We start from the raw sequence: 18,426 nt of genomic DNA, 5'->3' as shown, positions 1-18,426 counted from the left end.
AACCCACCAAGCATGCACATTCTGGAGATTACAGGTAATTTAGCATGACCAATCCACCTAACCCGTACATCTTTGGACTAAAAGCAAATATTCAAGTATTAATTACTGACAAGATACTTCATGGTCATACCATAAATTCTTGATAGCACTTGTTCAAGAACTTGTACTGAAGACAGTTGATATTGAAACAAATGTGTACATTTTCTCATATGTCAATAATATGCTGATCTCTATATTTAATTGGCAGATTTAGTTTTACTTTTCAAACTTGCTTTTTTTCTTAAAAGCCTCTGCTTAAAACGTTTATCTTTTCACGTATTTCAGTTCCTGACCATAGGTATGACAATGAGTGAACTGTAGAGACAATCGTAATGAAATCCTTTAGTTATATCGATTGTTCATTTGTACTGAGCCAACCACCAATATGGGGATTGATAAAATTTCTGGTACAAGTAGTGCCCAGTGTACTAGATTTAGTCCATTCAATTCTAAGCAATAATAGAGGAGGGGTTTATTGTGAGGTTTTCAAATTGGTCATCGAGGTGAGTTCGGGGCTCATTGGAGAGGAGTTCAAAGACTTTTCTGAAGGGACTGAAAGTCCGTAAGTGTTTCAAGGGGAATGGAAAATAGAATCCAAGTTTAAAGGGCTGCTTTTTAGTTATGTTGCATAGAAGGTAATTGTGCAACATTTATTTTCTGAAAAATGAAGTCAACAGTAGTTGAATATTTTAACAGTAGCTGTTAAAAATCAGACAAAAACTGTTCCAAGGATAGTAATCAGCTAAAGATTGCAGTCAGATGTTAGGAATAGTCCTGGAAGTTGTGGTGGTTTACAAAAAGCTGGGTGTCATCAAGGGCTGAAAAGTATTTGGGTGGCACGGTAGTTAGCACTGCTGCCTCACAGCACCAGGGACCCAGGTTTGATTCCAGCCTTGGGTGACTGTCTGTGTGGAGTTTGTATGTTCTCCCAGTGTCTGTGTGGGTTTCTTCCAGGTGCTCCGGTTTCCTCCCAAAGTCCAAAGATGTGCAGGCTAGGTGAATTGGCCATGCTAAATTGCCCATGCTAAATTGCCCAGTGTTAATTGTATTAGTTGGAGGGAAATGGGTCTGGGGTGGGTTACTCTTCAGAGGGTCAGTGTGTACTCGTTGGGCCAAAGGGCCTGTTTCCATACTGTAGGGAATCTAATCTAATCTAATCCAATCCATGGTGCAATTAAAGATTAGAGTTCAGCGAAAGCACAAGAAAAGTCTAACTTACAGAAGTTAGCTATTGGCAAAAGGCTGGAATCATACCTGTAAATATGTACTTGCATGCAGTTTGTGGACTTCTAATGAAGTGTGGACCCAAAATAGGAGCGTGATCTACAGTGGGAGCAGTTCCTGAGGACCCCCCGATGGAAGGGCTTTTGAGAGGAGTTAAGGCCAGATCTTTAAAAGTAAAGAATTGCAATCCTTTGTGAAGTTTAATGAAACTTGATCATCACGTAATTAACATCTGGAAGGAGTTTGAGAAATCTATGGGATCAGAGTTGTGCATGTGATTTCTAATGTGCACTGCGGGTTGTTCGTATCACCCAGGTTTACCACATGTTAATTCTGGATGTTAGAAATAAGTTGCACATGTATTATAGATTGCATCACTGCTTTAATTTGTTGCTTGTTCAAAACCATGGATTCTTTTAGCTTTATTCCTTCACTAAACCCTTTGGATCCTAACTTTTGACTACTTTAAACAAACTTTTTCTGGTCCCGAACTAAGTCATAAAGCTGGCGGTCTGGTCAATGATGATGACATGGTTTGGTGATTTCATCTAAACAGTAACACAATAAGTATGCACCATCATACAAACAGTGGGCAGCACGGTGGTACAGTGGTTAGCACTGTTGCCTCACAGCGCCAGAGGCCCCAGGTTCATTTCCTGCCTCAGGCGACTGACTGTGTGGAGTTTGCACATTCTCCCAGTGTCTGCATGGGTTTCCACCGGGTGCTCTGGTTTCCTCCCACAGTCCAAAAACACACAGGTTAGGTGAATTGGCCATGCTAAATTGTCCCATAGTGTTAGGTGAAGGGGTAGATGTAGGGAAATGGGTCTGGGTGGGTTAAGCTTCGGCGGGTCGGTGTGGACTTGTTGGGCCGAAGGGCCTGTTTCCGCACTGTAAGTAAGCTAATCTAAAAAATATGTCCGGATACTCCAACTCTGTGCCCCGCTTGACTCCATTTTCCCACAGTAAATGTACCAACTTGAGATTTTTTCTTACCTGGAGTGGATGGTCTTTCAAGTATGTTCAACTGGTGATAAATGAAAGCCTGACTATCATGAACAGAGTCCATATCAATCTCTTCATCTTCTTGAGAATTAGAAAACTAAAATAAAATAAAAATTCAACATAACTTCCTCATAAGGCAGAAATGTCACCATGCAATTTTTGTACGATAAGATTTTAAAAATATTAAATAGCTAATATGTAGTCATTACAAATTTGTTGTAATCAGTCCACAAGGCTACATCATTTTGGTTATTTAAAACAGTAAAATACACTAAGTTATGAGCAAATATTACAGCGGAGCAATTGGTTTTAATATGTGTTGCCAACAAGTCAGACTAACATGGAGGCAGAGTTGCAGCTATGTGCACCTGGAGTTCTTACAAGGTCAAATCTTTTCAAGGCATAAAAATCTCCCTCCTCTGCAAAAGAAAATTTAAATATTTACAATAACAAGCCAGTCCGTAAGTTACCATAATAGAGGTAGTTAGCGAGTTTTGAGAAGATTTGTAGCTCAGGTTGAGGTTCTGGATGTAGGTTTGCTCGCTGAGCTGGAAGGTTTGGTTTCAGATATTTCATCACCATACTAGGTAACATCATCAGTGAGATCCCAGATGAAGATCTGGTGGTATGGTCCGTTTTTAAAGTTTACTCTCACGCGTGTCTCTGTTTGGCTCGTCGTAGGATGGATGTGTTCTCCCAGTCGAAGTGGTGTCCTTCCTCATCTGCATGTAAAGATACTAGTGAGAGTGAGTCATGTCTTTTTGTGGCTAGTTGATGTTCACGTATCCAAGTGGCTAGTTTTCTGCCTGTTTGGCCAATGTAGTGTTTGCTACAGTTCTTGCAAGGTATTTTGTAAATGATATTAGTTTTGCTTGTTGTCTGCACAGGGTCTTTTAATTTCATTAGCTGCTGTTTTAGTGTGTTGGCGAGTTTGTGGACTACCACGATGCCCACAACCCATGTAGTCTGGCAGTCATTTCCAAGATGTCTTTGATGGAGGGGAGAGTGGCTAGGGTTTCTGGACATGTTTGGTCTGCTTGTTTGAGTTTGCTGCTGAGAGGTCGGCAGACTGTGTTCATTGGGTACCCGTTCTTTTTGAATATGGAGTATAGGTGATTTCCCTCTGCTCTTCGTAGTTCCTCTGTATTGCAGTGTGTGGTGGCTCGTTGAAATAATGTTCTAATGCAGCTTCGTTTGTGGATGTTAGGATGATTGCTTCTGTAGTTCAGTATTTGGTCCGTATGTGCTGTTTTCCTGTAGATGCTGGTTTGAAGTTCCCCATTGGCTGTTTTCTCTACTGTAACATCTAGGAATGGCAGTTTGTTGTTGTTTTCCTCCTCTTCAGTGAATTAATACCTTGCAATACAAAATACCTTGCAAGAACGGTAACAAACACTACATTGGTCAAACAGGCAGAAAACTAGCCACCAGGATACATGAACACCAACTCGCCACAAAAAGACATGACCCACTCTCACTAGTATCCTCACATACAGATGAGGAAGGACACCACTTCAACTGGACAACACATCCATCCTAGGACAAGCCAAACAGAGACACGCACGAGAATTCCTAGAAGCATAACATTGCAACCGGAACTCCATCAACAAATACATTGACTTGGATCCCATGTACTACCCCCTGAGAAAAATAGGAAATGACATCACCACAGGAAATTCGTCACCAACCCAAGGAAACCGAAACAAATAAAAAGCAGGCCATACCACCAATGCTTCATCTGGAGGCTCACTGATGTTACCTAGTATGGTAACAAAATGTCGGAAACCGAACCTTCCAGCTCAGTGAGCAAATCTACATCCAGAGAGGTAGTTTACTGAAATGCTGAGAACTTGTGGTGATGAAGAATTTATCTGGAGATAATATTGTTTTTCCCCCAGTTATTTATAATACAGTCTGCTGTACCTGTCTATCAAGTTGTTTTATTCTTCAATGTTTTCCTGGAAACCTAGACCTTGTCTAGTTGCTGGTCTAGTAGTTGTTTGATTTCTTGTGTTGCTGCTCAATTTCTCTCATGAGAGAATCAGCATTGCTGCCAGTTATTTCTGAAATGAATAGAGCTTCTTATACATATGCATTATGTATTTCTATCTGTTTTGTACATCTGCCATTCCTCCAGCATCGCTTTGGATTCAAGCTAGATGTTTCTGCAGCTACTCATACTGAACCTGATTTGTAATACATGTTAGTTGCTGGTGATCTTCCCATAAAGTGGTAATATTTGCACGAGATTGACGACTCAATATATGGTTCATCCTGCTTCTTTTCTTGCTCTTTCAACGATTTGCTCACATTTGTGTACTGAATGGAGGTATCCCTCAAAGACTTCGTCATTTCTGAGAATGTATTCTCAAGTTTAACATATTCTGAGCTTGTTGTTCAGGCTTTGATCTCAAAGTTTCATTTTTCATTCCACAGCAGACAGTTGAGATTTTAGGTCCACTCATTCAGATGAAAGTAAGGTGTTCCATTCTTCTTTGGTATTCAGTTCTGTAAGTGTTTCTTGAATAGTGTGCTGCAGTTTCTGTCAGGGTCTGATGTTTGAAGAATTTCATGCATTGCAACTAGTGCAGTGTCACAGCATACTGGTATACATATCTGCAATTGCTGATTTAGTACTGACCACATCCCAAAAACATTTGCACAACCCAAGCACATTAATTGTACTTGCACATGGAATTGATGAATCATTATGGATCAAGAATTTTATATTTGTAGACTTCTTTATGGCTTCCCACTATGGGTACATGCTTTTCAGAATTTGCAGGGTAGTATCTTGTTATTTGCCCTTGCAGCAGTTTATGTAACAAATCATTTTAGAAAGTTTCCATAGTTGTGATCACTAACTAAACAGTACTGTCTGTCAGATCCTCATTTGGGAAATCACCAAGTTTCTTTCCTCTGTATCTGTTCATGAAGTGGTCTATGGATTCTGGAAGTTTCTAAATTACACAAATTCTAGTTATGAATACAGAAACTCAATGAGTCCCAATTGGTCTTTTAATGTAATCCATATGTGTTTGCGTGTCTTTTGGTTCCTCAGCTGTTACTCCTTACACGTTAAATCCACACAGACCTTAAATCCTACTGGCAATCGAACCTGAATTATTTGCTTTTCTGTATTGGGCACATCCGAATCTAAAAACCATAGCTCCCTGAAATCCACATGAACATTTAAAACTCAAAAGAAGTCTGCTGGATCCCAAATTAAACCTTCAAGTTTTGTAGACATTCTGACAAAATGCCTTTGACCTTCCTCAAATGGCTATTAAAACATTCTGTGCACAATTTTAAAAAACTTTTTCGACTTGGGGTCGGGGTGGGGGAAGAGGGGAAAGGAAGAACTACTGTTTTTACATTTTTTTGAAAGTTTAAATATATTCAATTCAAACCGAGCTCCAAGGACATTTCTTAGAACAAGTATTTGAGACCACTCAATCTTCATGATTTCTTTTATCTTAAAAAATGGTGGAATTTTCCTCTTTTCAAAATGGCAGTGATGGGCCTCTCTGACTTTTTAAACTTCAATTCCCAACTTCAATTAGAGTTTGCCAGGCCTCAACACGGTTTCCCTGATCTGACTGGTTTGTTTTAACTTCCGAAACAACTTTTTTGCAGCACCAATGCAATTCTGCTTCATGTACACAGTTCCAAGTCGTTCAATTTTTCTGGGGTTTTTTGCATTCTGTTTTATTAAAGGCATAATTCATTAAAAGCTAATCTCACTGCTCTACAGCATTTTCTTTTTCTGTTTCTTTGCAGATTTCCTTTTACTGCTTCTCTAAGTATTTTGTGGATTCTTCACACTTTGGTTGTTGCAAAGTGCTCAACAGCAACCCAACTGCCAGTCATGTCATATTGATGATACTGCTCTAAGAATCACTCAGAGCTAGGAGGCTTAGTTTATTTAAATTGGTAAAACGGTTTGTAAAATAAATATTGCAGCACAGGAACTGCTTTCAATGCAAGTGCTATCTGCATACAACTGACTGGTAAGTGGATTTGCAGTGTTATATACAGTAGCTGGAGTTCTTAAAGATGAAGTCTCCTAAAGGCAAAGTACTCATACAACAACTCCTACTCAATTCTTTCCTTCTCCAAGCAGTCCCTTTCTATAAACTTGTTAGCCTAACATCAATACAAGGGAAAATTCTAGAATTCTGATCATAGGGATAGAGCTCTTTGAAAAACATCACGTAACTAAGAAACATGGTGTCATGAAAGGAAAATAATGTTTTCTGAAATTACTTGGGTATAGCTTTCAAGAATAGGCAAGAGAACATAGCAAGTAGAGTATTTTTTTACTTCCAAAAGGCATTTGAAAACGTATCACATAGGAGTTATTGGTTAATGGGCCGAGGACTGCTTATGGAACAGAAAACAATAATGGAATAAGAGATATTTTCACTTTAGCAGGTCAGAAAGGATCAGTGCTTGGGCCTCAGCTATTTATATTTTATATCAAAATCATTTTAGATAAATATTCAATAAAGAACATTCAGGTTTTCTGATGATACAAAAGTGGAGTGAAGAAAAAAAGCTGTAAAGTGGATGTAAGCTAAGTTATTATTTACTGACTATTCCTTCCACGAAATGCTGCATCCTCAACAAAATGATAATCCATCCTAACATTTCCAATCACAACAAATGCCAGTTACCTTTCCAGCATCCAGATTCAAAAATCTTTCCTGTCAGTGATACAGCAATTGCACTTTTTTCAGCTTTGTACACTCGACGCATAAACTGATTTTAGGAATATATACAGCAATGCAATCAAAGCACAAGCACAGTCCTGAGTTAATTCTTGCTATTTTAATCTTTCATTCCACTCTGACATTTGTCCTTCATCTCCCAGATAGTTTCGACAAAGCTCAATACAAGTTCTAGGTCTCATTTTGCTTTTAGCCAATTTACATATTCCTGCCTCAAAATGCAGTTTAAAACTTAGGAACAATACTACTATTTATTCTCTAGGATAGAGAATAGTGGCACCTGAGCCATTGGAAAGGGAGTTAAGTGAGCTGGTATTTGGAACACAATTCCTTATTGGTACACAGCTGGTAAAGTGATGAGTGCATCCAGGATCTATGCACATTTCTTTCATTGCACTTCTGATCCACAAGCACATTCTCCTCAGTAACATTTTCCCTGCATCTTGCCTCTTTCTCCATTCTGTTGCAACTATTTGTACCTTCTCTAAGCCCATCATTTGTTTTCAAACTTGTATCAGTACTGCCTCCTTCTGCCTTGCAATATCACAAATTTATCACTTAACCACTCTGGCCTTTCAGCTTATCACAGATCTCCCCACATTGCTACTCTGCACTGATTAAAAGCTGATAAACTTCCAGTTCTGATGGCAGCTGATTCATTTGAAATATTGAATCCACTTCTCCCTCCATAGATGCTGCCTTACCTGAACATTTCCAACAATTTAGTTTAGGTTAATTTGACGAGTTCTCCATTTTCTAGAAACTGTATTTGGAATGATTTAAGAGAATACCCTTACTTTGATTTTAAGCTTAACCTTATTATCTTCATCCTTCTCCAGAACCTGCCCAGGTTCCAATGGGGAACCAAGTGGGGTCTCAGCTTTTCTCTTTATGCCCTGCTGAACTGCAGACCCAGTGGATGCAGAATCTTTGGTAAGATGCTCCTCTTCCTAGGAAACAAAAAAAAACATGCATTTATATAGTTTCTTACAGGGCCACAGAAACTTCTCAAACAAAAACAAATTGCTGGAAAAACTCAGCAGGGCTGGCAGCATCTGCACAGACAAGACAGAGTTAAGATTTCTGGTCCAGTGACTGTTTTTCAGAACCCTTCTGAAGAAGCGTCACTGCACCCAAAATGCTAACTCTGTTTTGTCTCCATAGATGCTGCCAGACATGCTGAGCTTTTCCAACAATTTCCGTTTTTGTTTCGGATTTCCACCATCCACAGTTCTTTGGGTTTTTTGTTTCCTACAGAATCTTTTCAACTGCTTCTCAAAGTAGGACTATTGATATTGATTCATTTCCAAAATGAGTGGACATGCATTAGCCAATCCGTACATAGCAGGGTTCACAAATGAGAGAAATAAATGACTAGCTATACTAGTGATTGTTGTGGTGATGGATTAAAATTTCTGCATTAAAATTTAATGGGCAAGAAGGACAGATATCTAATCTGAGAGATGCCACATCAGTCAATGCAACAATTAACCTAAAGACAGATATCAAACTAGGCTAGGTGAAATACCTTGAGTAAGACTAATTTGGAGTTGGAGGGCCACTATTAAGCTAAGGTTGACATCTGAGATTAAACTCATTATAGATTTGTAATCTTGCTGCTATACTGCAAGAAAGGAAGAATATCTTTCACAATTTCAGGGTGCCCAAATCACATTATGACCAATGGAATTAGACTTCTAACCTCTCATACATTGATGTTAATTTGCACTGAAACTTCTTACACGTGAGAACAGACAACAATATTTGGGACCAACAGATTATCTCCTTAACCAATGACATTCAAGGACTGAAAAGAACAACGAATGAGAAGAGGAAACAGGGTCAATTAGAATAAAATTAAATAATGGAAAGAAAAATAAACAGAAGACTGATTAAGGAGAGAACTGAGAAATTGAAAAGTGCACACAATTTTCAAAACTACAATTCCAATGATTCTCTATCCTCAGAAATTATTCCATAGTTTTAAATATAGCACACCATGTTTTAAAAAGGCACCTTATGAACTGGCACTCTCAAACTGGCAAAAATTATACATCTGATTTCCCCGATGTTCAAACAGTCAGCTGAAGGTGCGAGTTAGATGGTTCTCTACTGCTAAAGTTTATTTAAGGCAAAGTTGCATTATTATTTAAGTGATCTATGCTGTAAATTAAGTATAGCAGCGATGTGTATGCCTTCTGCACTACATTTCTATTACTGTGTTCTTACATTGATTATGTGGATCTCTTGATCAACTGGTACACTCCAGGTTCTATAGTTGCCAGCTTGAAAAAAGTTTGGGGTATTCCCATTTTAAATCAAGCAGTATAGTGGAAATGTAGGAACATTATTGTAGTCATTAAAAAGATAGTTGCGCTCAATTACTAGTCCAAACTTTATGGTGAGTTACACAATGTGCAAATGGAGCAAGCGTTTGAAATTTAAGGCAAATTGAGAGAGGTCTATCATTTTCACAATGGACTGAGGAACACTGAATTTATTTTTGCCAATATGAAAGACAACAGAGAACTGATGGCCACAGAAAAGGAAAAAAAAAGGTAAATTCTAGAAGATGACTTGGTAAGGATTTATGATTTACTCTGTTTCCAGATTAGAAGTTTCACTATGAAGCAAATATTTAGAATTAAAAATTTCATCTGATTAACTTTCCTTGAAAATCTGACAATGAAAAGAAAAATCTCCAACATAATAAACTTGAAGGCAAGAGTCTTGGATTAAAAGTGGTTCTGTCAGAGAATGCAAACCTCTGTCGCATCTTGTTTTGTAGCATCAACATTAAAAAAAGTTACTCATGCTACAACCTGATGACCTCACAGAACAGACTACTTGTTGTGAAGGAGCATCACCTCAAACGTTCCAGCACAACTAGTTTAGCCTGCAACCACACCTACGTAAAGATCAAACTTGCTTGATCAATGTTTTCAGCATCTGTAGGAGTTTCCTTAATTCTGATGGAAACAATATTTATAATGACTTAATATTCTGGAGGGAAGGAGATGAATGGGAATTAAATAGTTGAAACCACTGCACTTCAATTGTGCCTGCTATCTGATTCCAGAATAAAGGAAACTCATTGCAACAAAATAATAGATTTGATTGTTTTTAAATTATGTCCAATAAATACATAAATAGCTTATATAATACAGTCAAATGAACATGGTGCTTCTGTGACAATGCTGCTCTTTTTACCAGGTTATTCTGTCCTTGCTTTTTTTGAGGGGGTCGCAAAAGGCATAAGTTCTGAAATGTCTGGTTTGGATGGGTTTAAGGGTCAATTTGATTATAGCTGACAGAAACTTTTTGCCTGAGGCAGTACAAGTTTAAAAAAAAAACTTGTACAATGAAAGTGGAATGGCCAGTTCTCCCAGCTCAGTTTCTCTCTGGTTTAGTTTGGTTGTTGGTTTCAGCAGTCTGGCTGTTCAGAGCTGCTGGTCAGTTTAAGCTGGGGAATCCAAAGAAACAGCTACAGTGGAAGGAGGTTCCATGCTAAAACTCTTTGCCATCTCTCTCTCCTATAAGAACCAGTGTCTGATTTTACCTTTTTGCCAATGGGGTGTTTATGGGGACTGTTATAGGCATTTGGAACAGCATCATTAAGTTGCGATAGAGTCCATTGGGATTTTAAATAGTTATGTTAGTCTATATTTTCTCTTCTGTTGGTTTTATTTCGTAATCTTGCAAACAAATTCTGCTTTGTTTAAAAGTAAGTGGTTGGGCCAGCTGCATCACGCACCTGCTTAACACAACTAGAAAAGTTAGGGTCTGGGTTACTTACTTAATGTTTTGAGAGGGTCTGGCCTGGTCCATAACATTTCAGAGAAACGTTATCAAACAATATCCAATAATGGACCTCACAAGGAACAGCTGACCAAATACTTCGTCGAACAGGGAAGACTTCACAACCCTACTATAAAGGCAGAATGAAGGGAAACTCAGAACTTGGTGTCTCGACAACTGGTCGTTGAGGAACAATTTGGAACAAGGGCGAGAATTTTGAATTGAAGATAATATTAGTTGAGCAGATGTTTTAGTAACAAATAGACTGAAGAGAGTTGAATCAGCATCAAATTAATTGTTTCAAAATACTGTTATTTACTTACATTAATCTGGAAGCCAGACATTAATCCATGTATGCCTGCATTGCCTACAGTCTCTTGTTCACTTGTTCCCGTTTCAGGTATAATAATAGGATTTAGAACAGTCTTCTTTTCCTTCAAGTTGAGCACAAGACCTAGCTCTGGCAGAGGAAGGCAAGATGGTCTGCTGAGGCCAAACAAGGTATAGTACACATCCACTGCATCACAGCGAAGTCGCCAGTCATGGGAAGTGCCTTTAAGTGAATTAAGAATCATTGATGCTTTCAATTAATTGCAGCACTGATTTTCAAAACAGACATCACTTATTTCAACTGATATGTAAAAGACATAGAAACCTAAAGTAATGGCAGCATGATGATTCTGTGCATTGAGAGTGGAGCCTACTGCATGGATAAACTTGCTGCTGAGATGCTGTTCTCAACATACTGAGATGTTGTTGTGCAGCACTGCAAAGCAGAATGGTGGAAGTTGTACTTGTCTCCTATATTTTGAATCTAGTTACATAGTTCTCAGTGTTAATGAAATAAAAATGCACAAAAATAGCTTATTTTCTGAAGGTAGACTTTCAATTTTAATATTTTTATATTTAAAGTTATCTGCTTCGAGCTAGTCAAGGAGCTAGTTCTATTTCAATCCTCTACTTATTTGAAATTCTTATTAAGCAATCATGAAGACATTGTTATTTTTCAAAAAACTGCTAGAGTTCAGCTATTAATATTAAATAAGGTGTATTTTAATGAAGTGGCAAGCAACATCCACAACACACAAGTTCCTAGTCATGATAATTTTGAAGATATAATCTAACCATCACACTTTGATGTTCAGTGGCATTACCACTGTTGAATATCTAACATCTTGGGGGTTACCACTGACCAGAAACCAAATTGGACAAGCTAAATAAATACCATGACAGGTAAGCAACTTGAAATTCTGCAGTAAGTAACTCACATTCCGTCCACCACCATTACGGTCAGATAGCATTTGAAATATTCTGAGCAGTTTTGGGCCCTATATCTAAGAAAGGAATTGCTGGTCTTGGAAGTGATCCAGAGAAAGTTTACAAGAATGATCCTGGAGATAAAATGCTTGTCATATGAGGAGCAGTTGAGGGCTCGGTTAGCATCTTCGAGAATGAAGAAAACCAAATACGGACAGTTTTGATGAATTCAGTCTGCCATCATGACCTGCCTATCCCATAAAGCTTGAGGTTCTGTCATGATTATTCTCTACCAATTCCCACAATGAACTTTATCCTTGAACTGCTGTATTCCAATGCAGCTAAATTAGAGCTAGAGGAACAGTACTTCAGTTTTCCTGGGCATGTTTTGGACTCAACATTCAGCTCAAAAACTTTAGATCATAAACTTTGTCCCCATTGCATTTCTCATTTTCCTCAACTGGTTTGGTTTTTTTCTCTCATTACACTCTTTATTTCTCATGTTCTGTGTTTGTACGTCAAGTATCTGCCTGTTTTAAAAGGTATAGTACACTTCTACACCTTCATAAGAATTGAAAGACTTAGAGAAGCACACAGGGTGTTAGAAAATTTACAATGTAACTTTTGGTTCAGAATAGCTAGCACTTGCTGGGTTGCCTGGAGACAAGAACAAATTCAAATTCGGCCAATCAGTTTAAATGATATCCCAAAAAAAAAGAGTTTGAATTTAGGATATTGACAATATTAAAAACGAATGAAACAATCTGATGTTTTGGGGAATAAGACCAGGTAAAATTGAACAGTTAGCGAGGAGAACTGCCAAGCCACCAACAAGTACAGACTGCCTGAAACACAGCTTTCTTAAAAAGGTCCCTTTACCCATCAATGACCTGTAAAACAAAAATCCCTGAGAAGAAGAAAACCGATAGAGGAAGATACAGTTGGAAGATTCATTAGTGCCTAGTTTTGAAATTTGCATTTTCGTAACTCTTAATCAGGGGTTTTATCAGACTAGTATTATAGACAGGAAAGTAAAAGATAGGTGTTGTAAATAGTTGAGAGTTAATTACTCTTTTATACTTTAAGGAATAAAATTGTTAGTTTTTACTTTAAATAGCTCTTGGCTTCTCCAGTTTTCACAGATTACAGCACGAGGTGACACTTTTCTGTGTGTTGGGTTTAAATTAGCAAAGGGAGGTTTACTCCTTGTCGTAACACTGCATACAGATCACCTCCAAATAAATAGCATTTCATATTTTGTTCCATTACTGATATCTTTGGGCTTGTACTAAGGAGGCTTTTATGCAAATTAATTTCTCCTGTCTCCTAACCCATTGAACATATTGCTTTTTGTTATTCTCATTTTCTTCAGTTGCAAACTGGAGTCATTGAGGCCCTTATCACCCAGTACTCATTTCTTGGTTTGCCACAGTGACTAAAACACAATAGCCATAACAGATGGCTAATACATTATTGCATGCCAATTACAAGAAACTGAAATGCACATTATGCTGCTTATGGTCACAGACAAGTAAGGGAATGTGCATACAACCAATTGCATCCTGAGGAAATGGAAGCTTCAATTTAAGAAACCTTCAGGTTTCCCTCTCTGATAAAAGAGTGTAAAACAAAATAAAAACAAAGTGCCAGAGAAACTTAGCAGGTTTCAGAGCATCTTTGGAAAGAGAAACAAAGTTAATGTTTTGATTCCAATATGACACATTCTTCCAACCGACAGCCTCTGTACGTCCCAAATATATCCGTGGACCCAAACTGCCCAATATTACTATTACATCAAGTAACAACCTCGAAGGAGAGTGATGCACAGCTCACTTTAGTCTTTTTCAGATTTCTTTAGTGAAGCAGGCATCTTACACAACATTCTTCACTACTATCTAAGTAAGAAAATTCCCCCCCCCACCCGAGACCCTGAGCAGAAAGCCCTTCTGTCTCTCCTCCAAATCCTAGAAGCTTCAAACTCTGTCCATTCTCCCAGTCATGCTGTATTTCAAGCCGATTGATAAATCCATTTAATAACAACTCAATGTTCAGCATCTGCCAAAGCACTTTGTAGAGTTTTGAAACAACTACAGAAAGCACCACAAAAGTACAGAATTGTAGCAATGGCCAGAATTCAACTAGCAATTCAGCTTTAAGTAGCTGCTGATTCCTTTATGTAGTGCTTGTGGGGACTTCTTCCTGCTACGTAAACATCCTCAGCTGGGCAAATTTGAGGGGAAAGCCAGGTGTAAAATTACAGTACTATCATAAAGTCAGCTTTGCAAGTTGATCAGTGTTACCTTTCTGCTCTGTTTACCTCCAAAAGACAGTGCGAAAACCCACACAATGGCATTTGGCATGCTTTATGCCACAAGTGCACATGCTACAGCCACCATTCTGGAACTCTAAAGCCACTACGAAACAGAACTTCTCGTCCCATAATTTCACAGCAACAGCTAGGAAAATTAATTGCAATGGAAATGAAACTCAATTCACTATCATAATAAAAATATTTCAACAGCCTCAATGTGAAATCATGCATTACAATTTAACAAAATATATCATCTTTCGTTGGATTGTTTTGATTTCAATTTTTAACATGGAATTAAATTACAGAAGCTATAATTTTAAGAACCAATGGCTCTCATATGTGGGGACATTTCCTCAAGCTCCAGCAAATGCTCAGTCTTAGGACTTATCAAAACTGGGTATTTATACACACTGAAGCCAAGGATATACTCAAATGTAATCAATAATCTATATGACACACAGAGAAAGAGTAAATTGCCAACAGTCTCCCAATAACCTTTACAGACTCATTAAATCTTCAACATTAAATTAAAGCAAAAAATAAATACATTTCATTGCAAGAAGATACCATAAAATAATGACGTTTGTATGAAAGGCTCTGTTCACGAGCCAAGTGTTGTGAAACAGTGCATTAGTAATCTGGAAGACTTTGTACAGTAATAATCACAGCACAGATCAAGAGGCCCCTGATAAATCCCAGCTGGCCCACTTATTCTGAGCAGAATGAGACCCTATAGCCCTATATACAGGATAACTGAAAGTCTGGTTTGTGTTACAAGGCAGAAACACCAACAAAATTGAGATGGTCACAAACTTTACAGCGTTATGTCATTAGCTTAATTCAAAGATACATTTGAAATTTGCTTCCGAACAGTTCTTTGCAATTCATATGCAGTTATAGCAGCATTCCTTCTCCACTTTTATGAAACAGAGTTTCCTTGCAATAACCAATCCCCATTAGATCTTTAGCTGTGCTCCACAAACACATTTGGTCTACCTATTAAGTCAATGGCCTAAAGAACCTTTCTTACCTTTGATTTTGAAATGCGAGACTCACCGGTAAAGTCAGTATTTATTGCCTGTTCCCCACATTCCCTCAAGCTGGTGAGCTCTGATTTTTTTGGGTTGGAATTCCAAGATTTTAAGCAAACAATTGTAGAGAAATAGCAATTTTTAAGTCAATGCGGAGAGAGACTTGAGCTGAACTTGCAGATGATTATATTCAAGATTTCTGCTATCCTGTCGGTCTAGGTTGTAGAGGTTTTTAGTTTATAAAGTGCTGTTGAAGGAGTCATCACAACTCTGTTAGGTGTACACACTGCTGCATGGTTGCACAGGAAGTAAATGTACAAAGTGATTGGAGAATTACAAATTCAGTGAGCTACTTAGTGATGAATGGCATGCTGTTCGGGTGTTGTCAGAGTTGCACTCAACAAAACAAGGAGAGTATTCCAACACACTTCTGAATTGCAAGTTGTAGATATTGCCCAGCCTTTGGAGAGTTGGGGTCATGTCTCATACTTGTTCCTGCCATAGTATTTCTATAGGTGGCCAAGTTCTGGCCTGGTCAACAGTAATTCCCAGAATGTTTATGGCATGGGAATTCAATTATGGTAATTCCATGAGAAGATGGTTGGAGATTGTCATTGCCTGGCATTTGTGTGGTGCAAATAATATTTATCGCTTATCAGTCGAAGCCTGAACACTGTTCAAATCATGCTGCAAGCAAGACGGATTCTTTCAGTATTTGAAAGTTTGTAAAAGGCAGTGGACATTGTCCCCACTTCTAACTTTATGTTCAAGCAAAGGTAATTGATAAAATAGTTGGGCTGAAGACACTGCCCTGGGTACGTCCAAAGGGATTTCCTTGGGAGTCTCAGTAATTTAACTGTAAAAGGGCTCCTTAATGCCACAGTTGGTTAAGAAATGCTTTGATGTCAATGTAATTACCTTTGGAGTTCAGCCCTTTATCCATGTTTGGAACAAGGCTGTAAGGATGTCAGAAGTTGAGTTGGCCTGGTAAAACCCAAACTCGGAATCAGTAAACAGGTCACTTGTGTAAAGCCATTTGATAGCACCATTGAACAAAACTTTTCATCACTTTGCTGCTGAGCAGCAGTAAACCGATAGGTCAGCAATTGGCGAAGTTAGACTTTTGCAGACAGACAGGCATACCAATTTTCAACATTGCAGAGTAAATGTCAGTCTTGTAGCTGCACAGAAACAGTTTAGTTTGAAGGTCAGCCAGCTCAAGAGCACAAGTCTTCAGTATTACTGCCAAAAAGTTCCAAAAGCTGATGGACTCTGCAATATCCACTGCCTTCAGTTGTTTTTAATATGTTGTGGAGTGAATCAACCTGGCTGAAGAGAGATTTTTGGGGTTCTCAAGGGAGGCAGAGATGGATCAACTTGACAATCCTGGCTGAAGATGGATGCATATGCTTTAGCCTCATTTTCTGCATTGATTTGCTGGGCTGTGCCACGTTTACAGTTTGGGATATTGGTAGACTCCCCTCTTCCAGTTAGTTGCTGAATTATTCACCACCATTCATGATTGGATATAGTAAAGTTATAAAACTTGGATTGGATCTGTTGTTTTGGAAACTGGTTAGCTGTATCATGTGACGTTTCTACTGTTTGGCATCTATGTTTCATCAGAATAAGTTTAAGTGCTCAACATGAATGACAATGGATTCATCAGTTGAGGGGGGAGTGATCTGTATTAATCATCAGGTTTCCATATACATGTTTGTCCCACTGCCACAAGACTTCATGGACTTCTGATTCAAATGTTGAAGAATGATAATGGCTACTCCCTTCCCACTACATGCTGTTGTGCCACCACCTCTGCTGGTACTGTCACATTAAACACAATTTGGAAAATTCACTGAGGATATCAAGGGCCTGCAAAGTACACAATCATAATCCCCATTTTTAGCTATGCATGTCCATGCTCCAAGCATGCCCTTTTGCAGTCTTCATTGAACTAGAGTTGATTTCCTGGCTTGATGGCAATGGTAGGTTGAAGAATATCCAGGCCGCAAGGCTATGTATTGTAATTAAATACAATGTTGATACCACCACAGGGCCCCAGGAGTGCCCAAATTTGAGGTGCTAGATCAGTTCTGTAATGAAGATGAAGATGTGTACTGTACCTTTAAAAGTGAATGCTATTCTGAACTGAAGCTTACAAGCATCTGTGGTGACAAAGTAGCAGTCCCAGAGTGTACTAGAAAATTGAAAATATGTAATATTTGGCTGTGAAATGGATACCTGAGTTTTGGTTGCTGTTTTGACAACAATTTGAATTTAACCAATTTAAATTAGCCCCAGAATTCTAAAACCCAATTGAGTTCGAATTTATTGTTTTGCCAACATCGAACCAATGAGACGATTGCATTTTTATATCCCTAACATCCAATCATTTTGAACACTGCGGAGAGAGCAATGGCCATTAAGAAAAACCCAAGAAATTAGGAAACACACTTTCAAAAAGGTACCTTTTCACATAAAACATATTTGCAATAAAAATAAAATGACCCAGGGAGATCTTCAGCCAGAAGACGACCAAGACAACATGGATTAGAACAAGTCAACATGGATTTAGTAAGGGGAGGGCATGCCTGACAAACCTGTTAGAATTCTTTGAAGCGGTGACAAGTAGGTTAGACCAGGGAAAGACCAGTGGATGTGGTCTATCTAGACTTCCAAAAGGCCTTTGATAAGGTGCCACACGGGAGGCTGCTGAGTAAGATGAGGGCCCATGGTGTTCAAGGTGAGCTACTGGCATGGACTGAGGATTGGCTGTCTGACAGAAGGCAGAGAGTTGGGATAAGAGGTTCTTTTTCGGAATGGCAGCCGGTGACAAGCGATGTCCCACAGAGTTCAGTGTTGGGGCCGCAGCTGATCACGTTATATATTAATGATCTGGATGAAGGGACTGGGGGCATTCTAGCGAAGTTTGCCGATGATATGAAGATAGGCAGGTAGTACTGAGGAAGTGGAAAGGCTGCAGAAGGATTTAGACAGTTTGGGAGAGTGGTCCAGGAAATGGCTGAAGAAG

General features: G+C 38.6%; 1 protein-coding gene across 4 annotated transcripts in view; it reads right to left on the bottom strand.

The window, feature by feature from the left end:
• The window catches only part of taf2 (TAF2 RNA polymerase II, TATA box binding protein (TBP)-associated factor), a 105,093-nt gene that overhangs the window by 3,852 nt on the left and 82,815 nt on the right, over positions 1 to 18,426 (bottom strand). The window contains exons 23-26 of one of the 4 annotated variants that reach the window (XM_043688977.1): positions 11,120 to 11,349; positions 7,814 to 7,948; positions 2,260 to 2,365; positions 1,294 to 1,428 (exon numbers count right to left, since the gene is read on the bottom strand). In XM_043688977.1, coding sequence (XP_043544912.1) covers positions 1,294 to 1,428; positions 2,260 to 2,365; positions 7,814 to 7,948; positions 11,120 to 11,349 — 606 coding nt within the window. Of the gene's footprint in view, positions 1 to 1,293; positions 1,429 to 2,259; positions 2,366 to 7,795; positions 7,949 to 10,794; positions 10,927 to 11,119; positions 11,350 to 18,426 lie in introns of those variants that run through there. The other 3 variants (XM_043688976.1, XM_043688978.1, XR_006311495.1) reach the window with 3 other exon arrangements.

Source organism: Chiloscyllium plagiosum, chromosome 4, assembly GCF_004010195.1.
Source record: "Chiloscyllium plagiosum isolate BGI_BamShark_2017 chromosome 4, ASM401019v2, whole genome shotgun sequence".
NCBI classification, from domain to species: Eukaryota; Metazoa; Chordata; class Chondrichthyes; order Orectolobiformes; family Hemiscylliidae; genus Chiloscyllium; species Chiloscyllium plagiosum.
The sequence above is the reverse complement of the archived record's forward strand: the minus strand, read 5'-3'. Positions and strand labels throughout refer to the sequence as shown.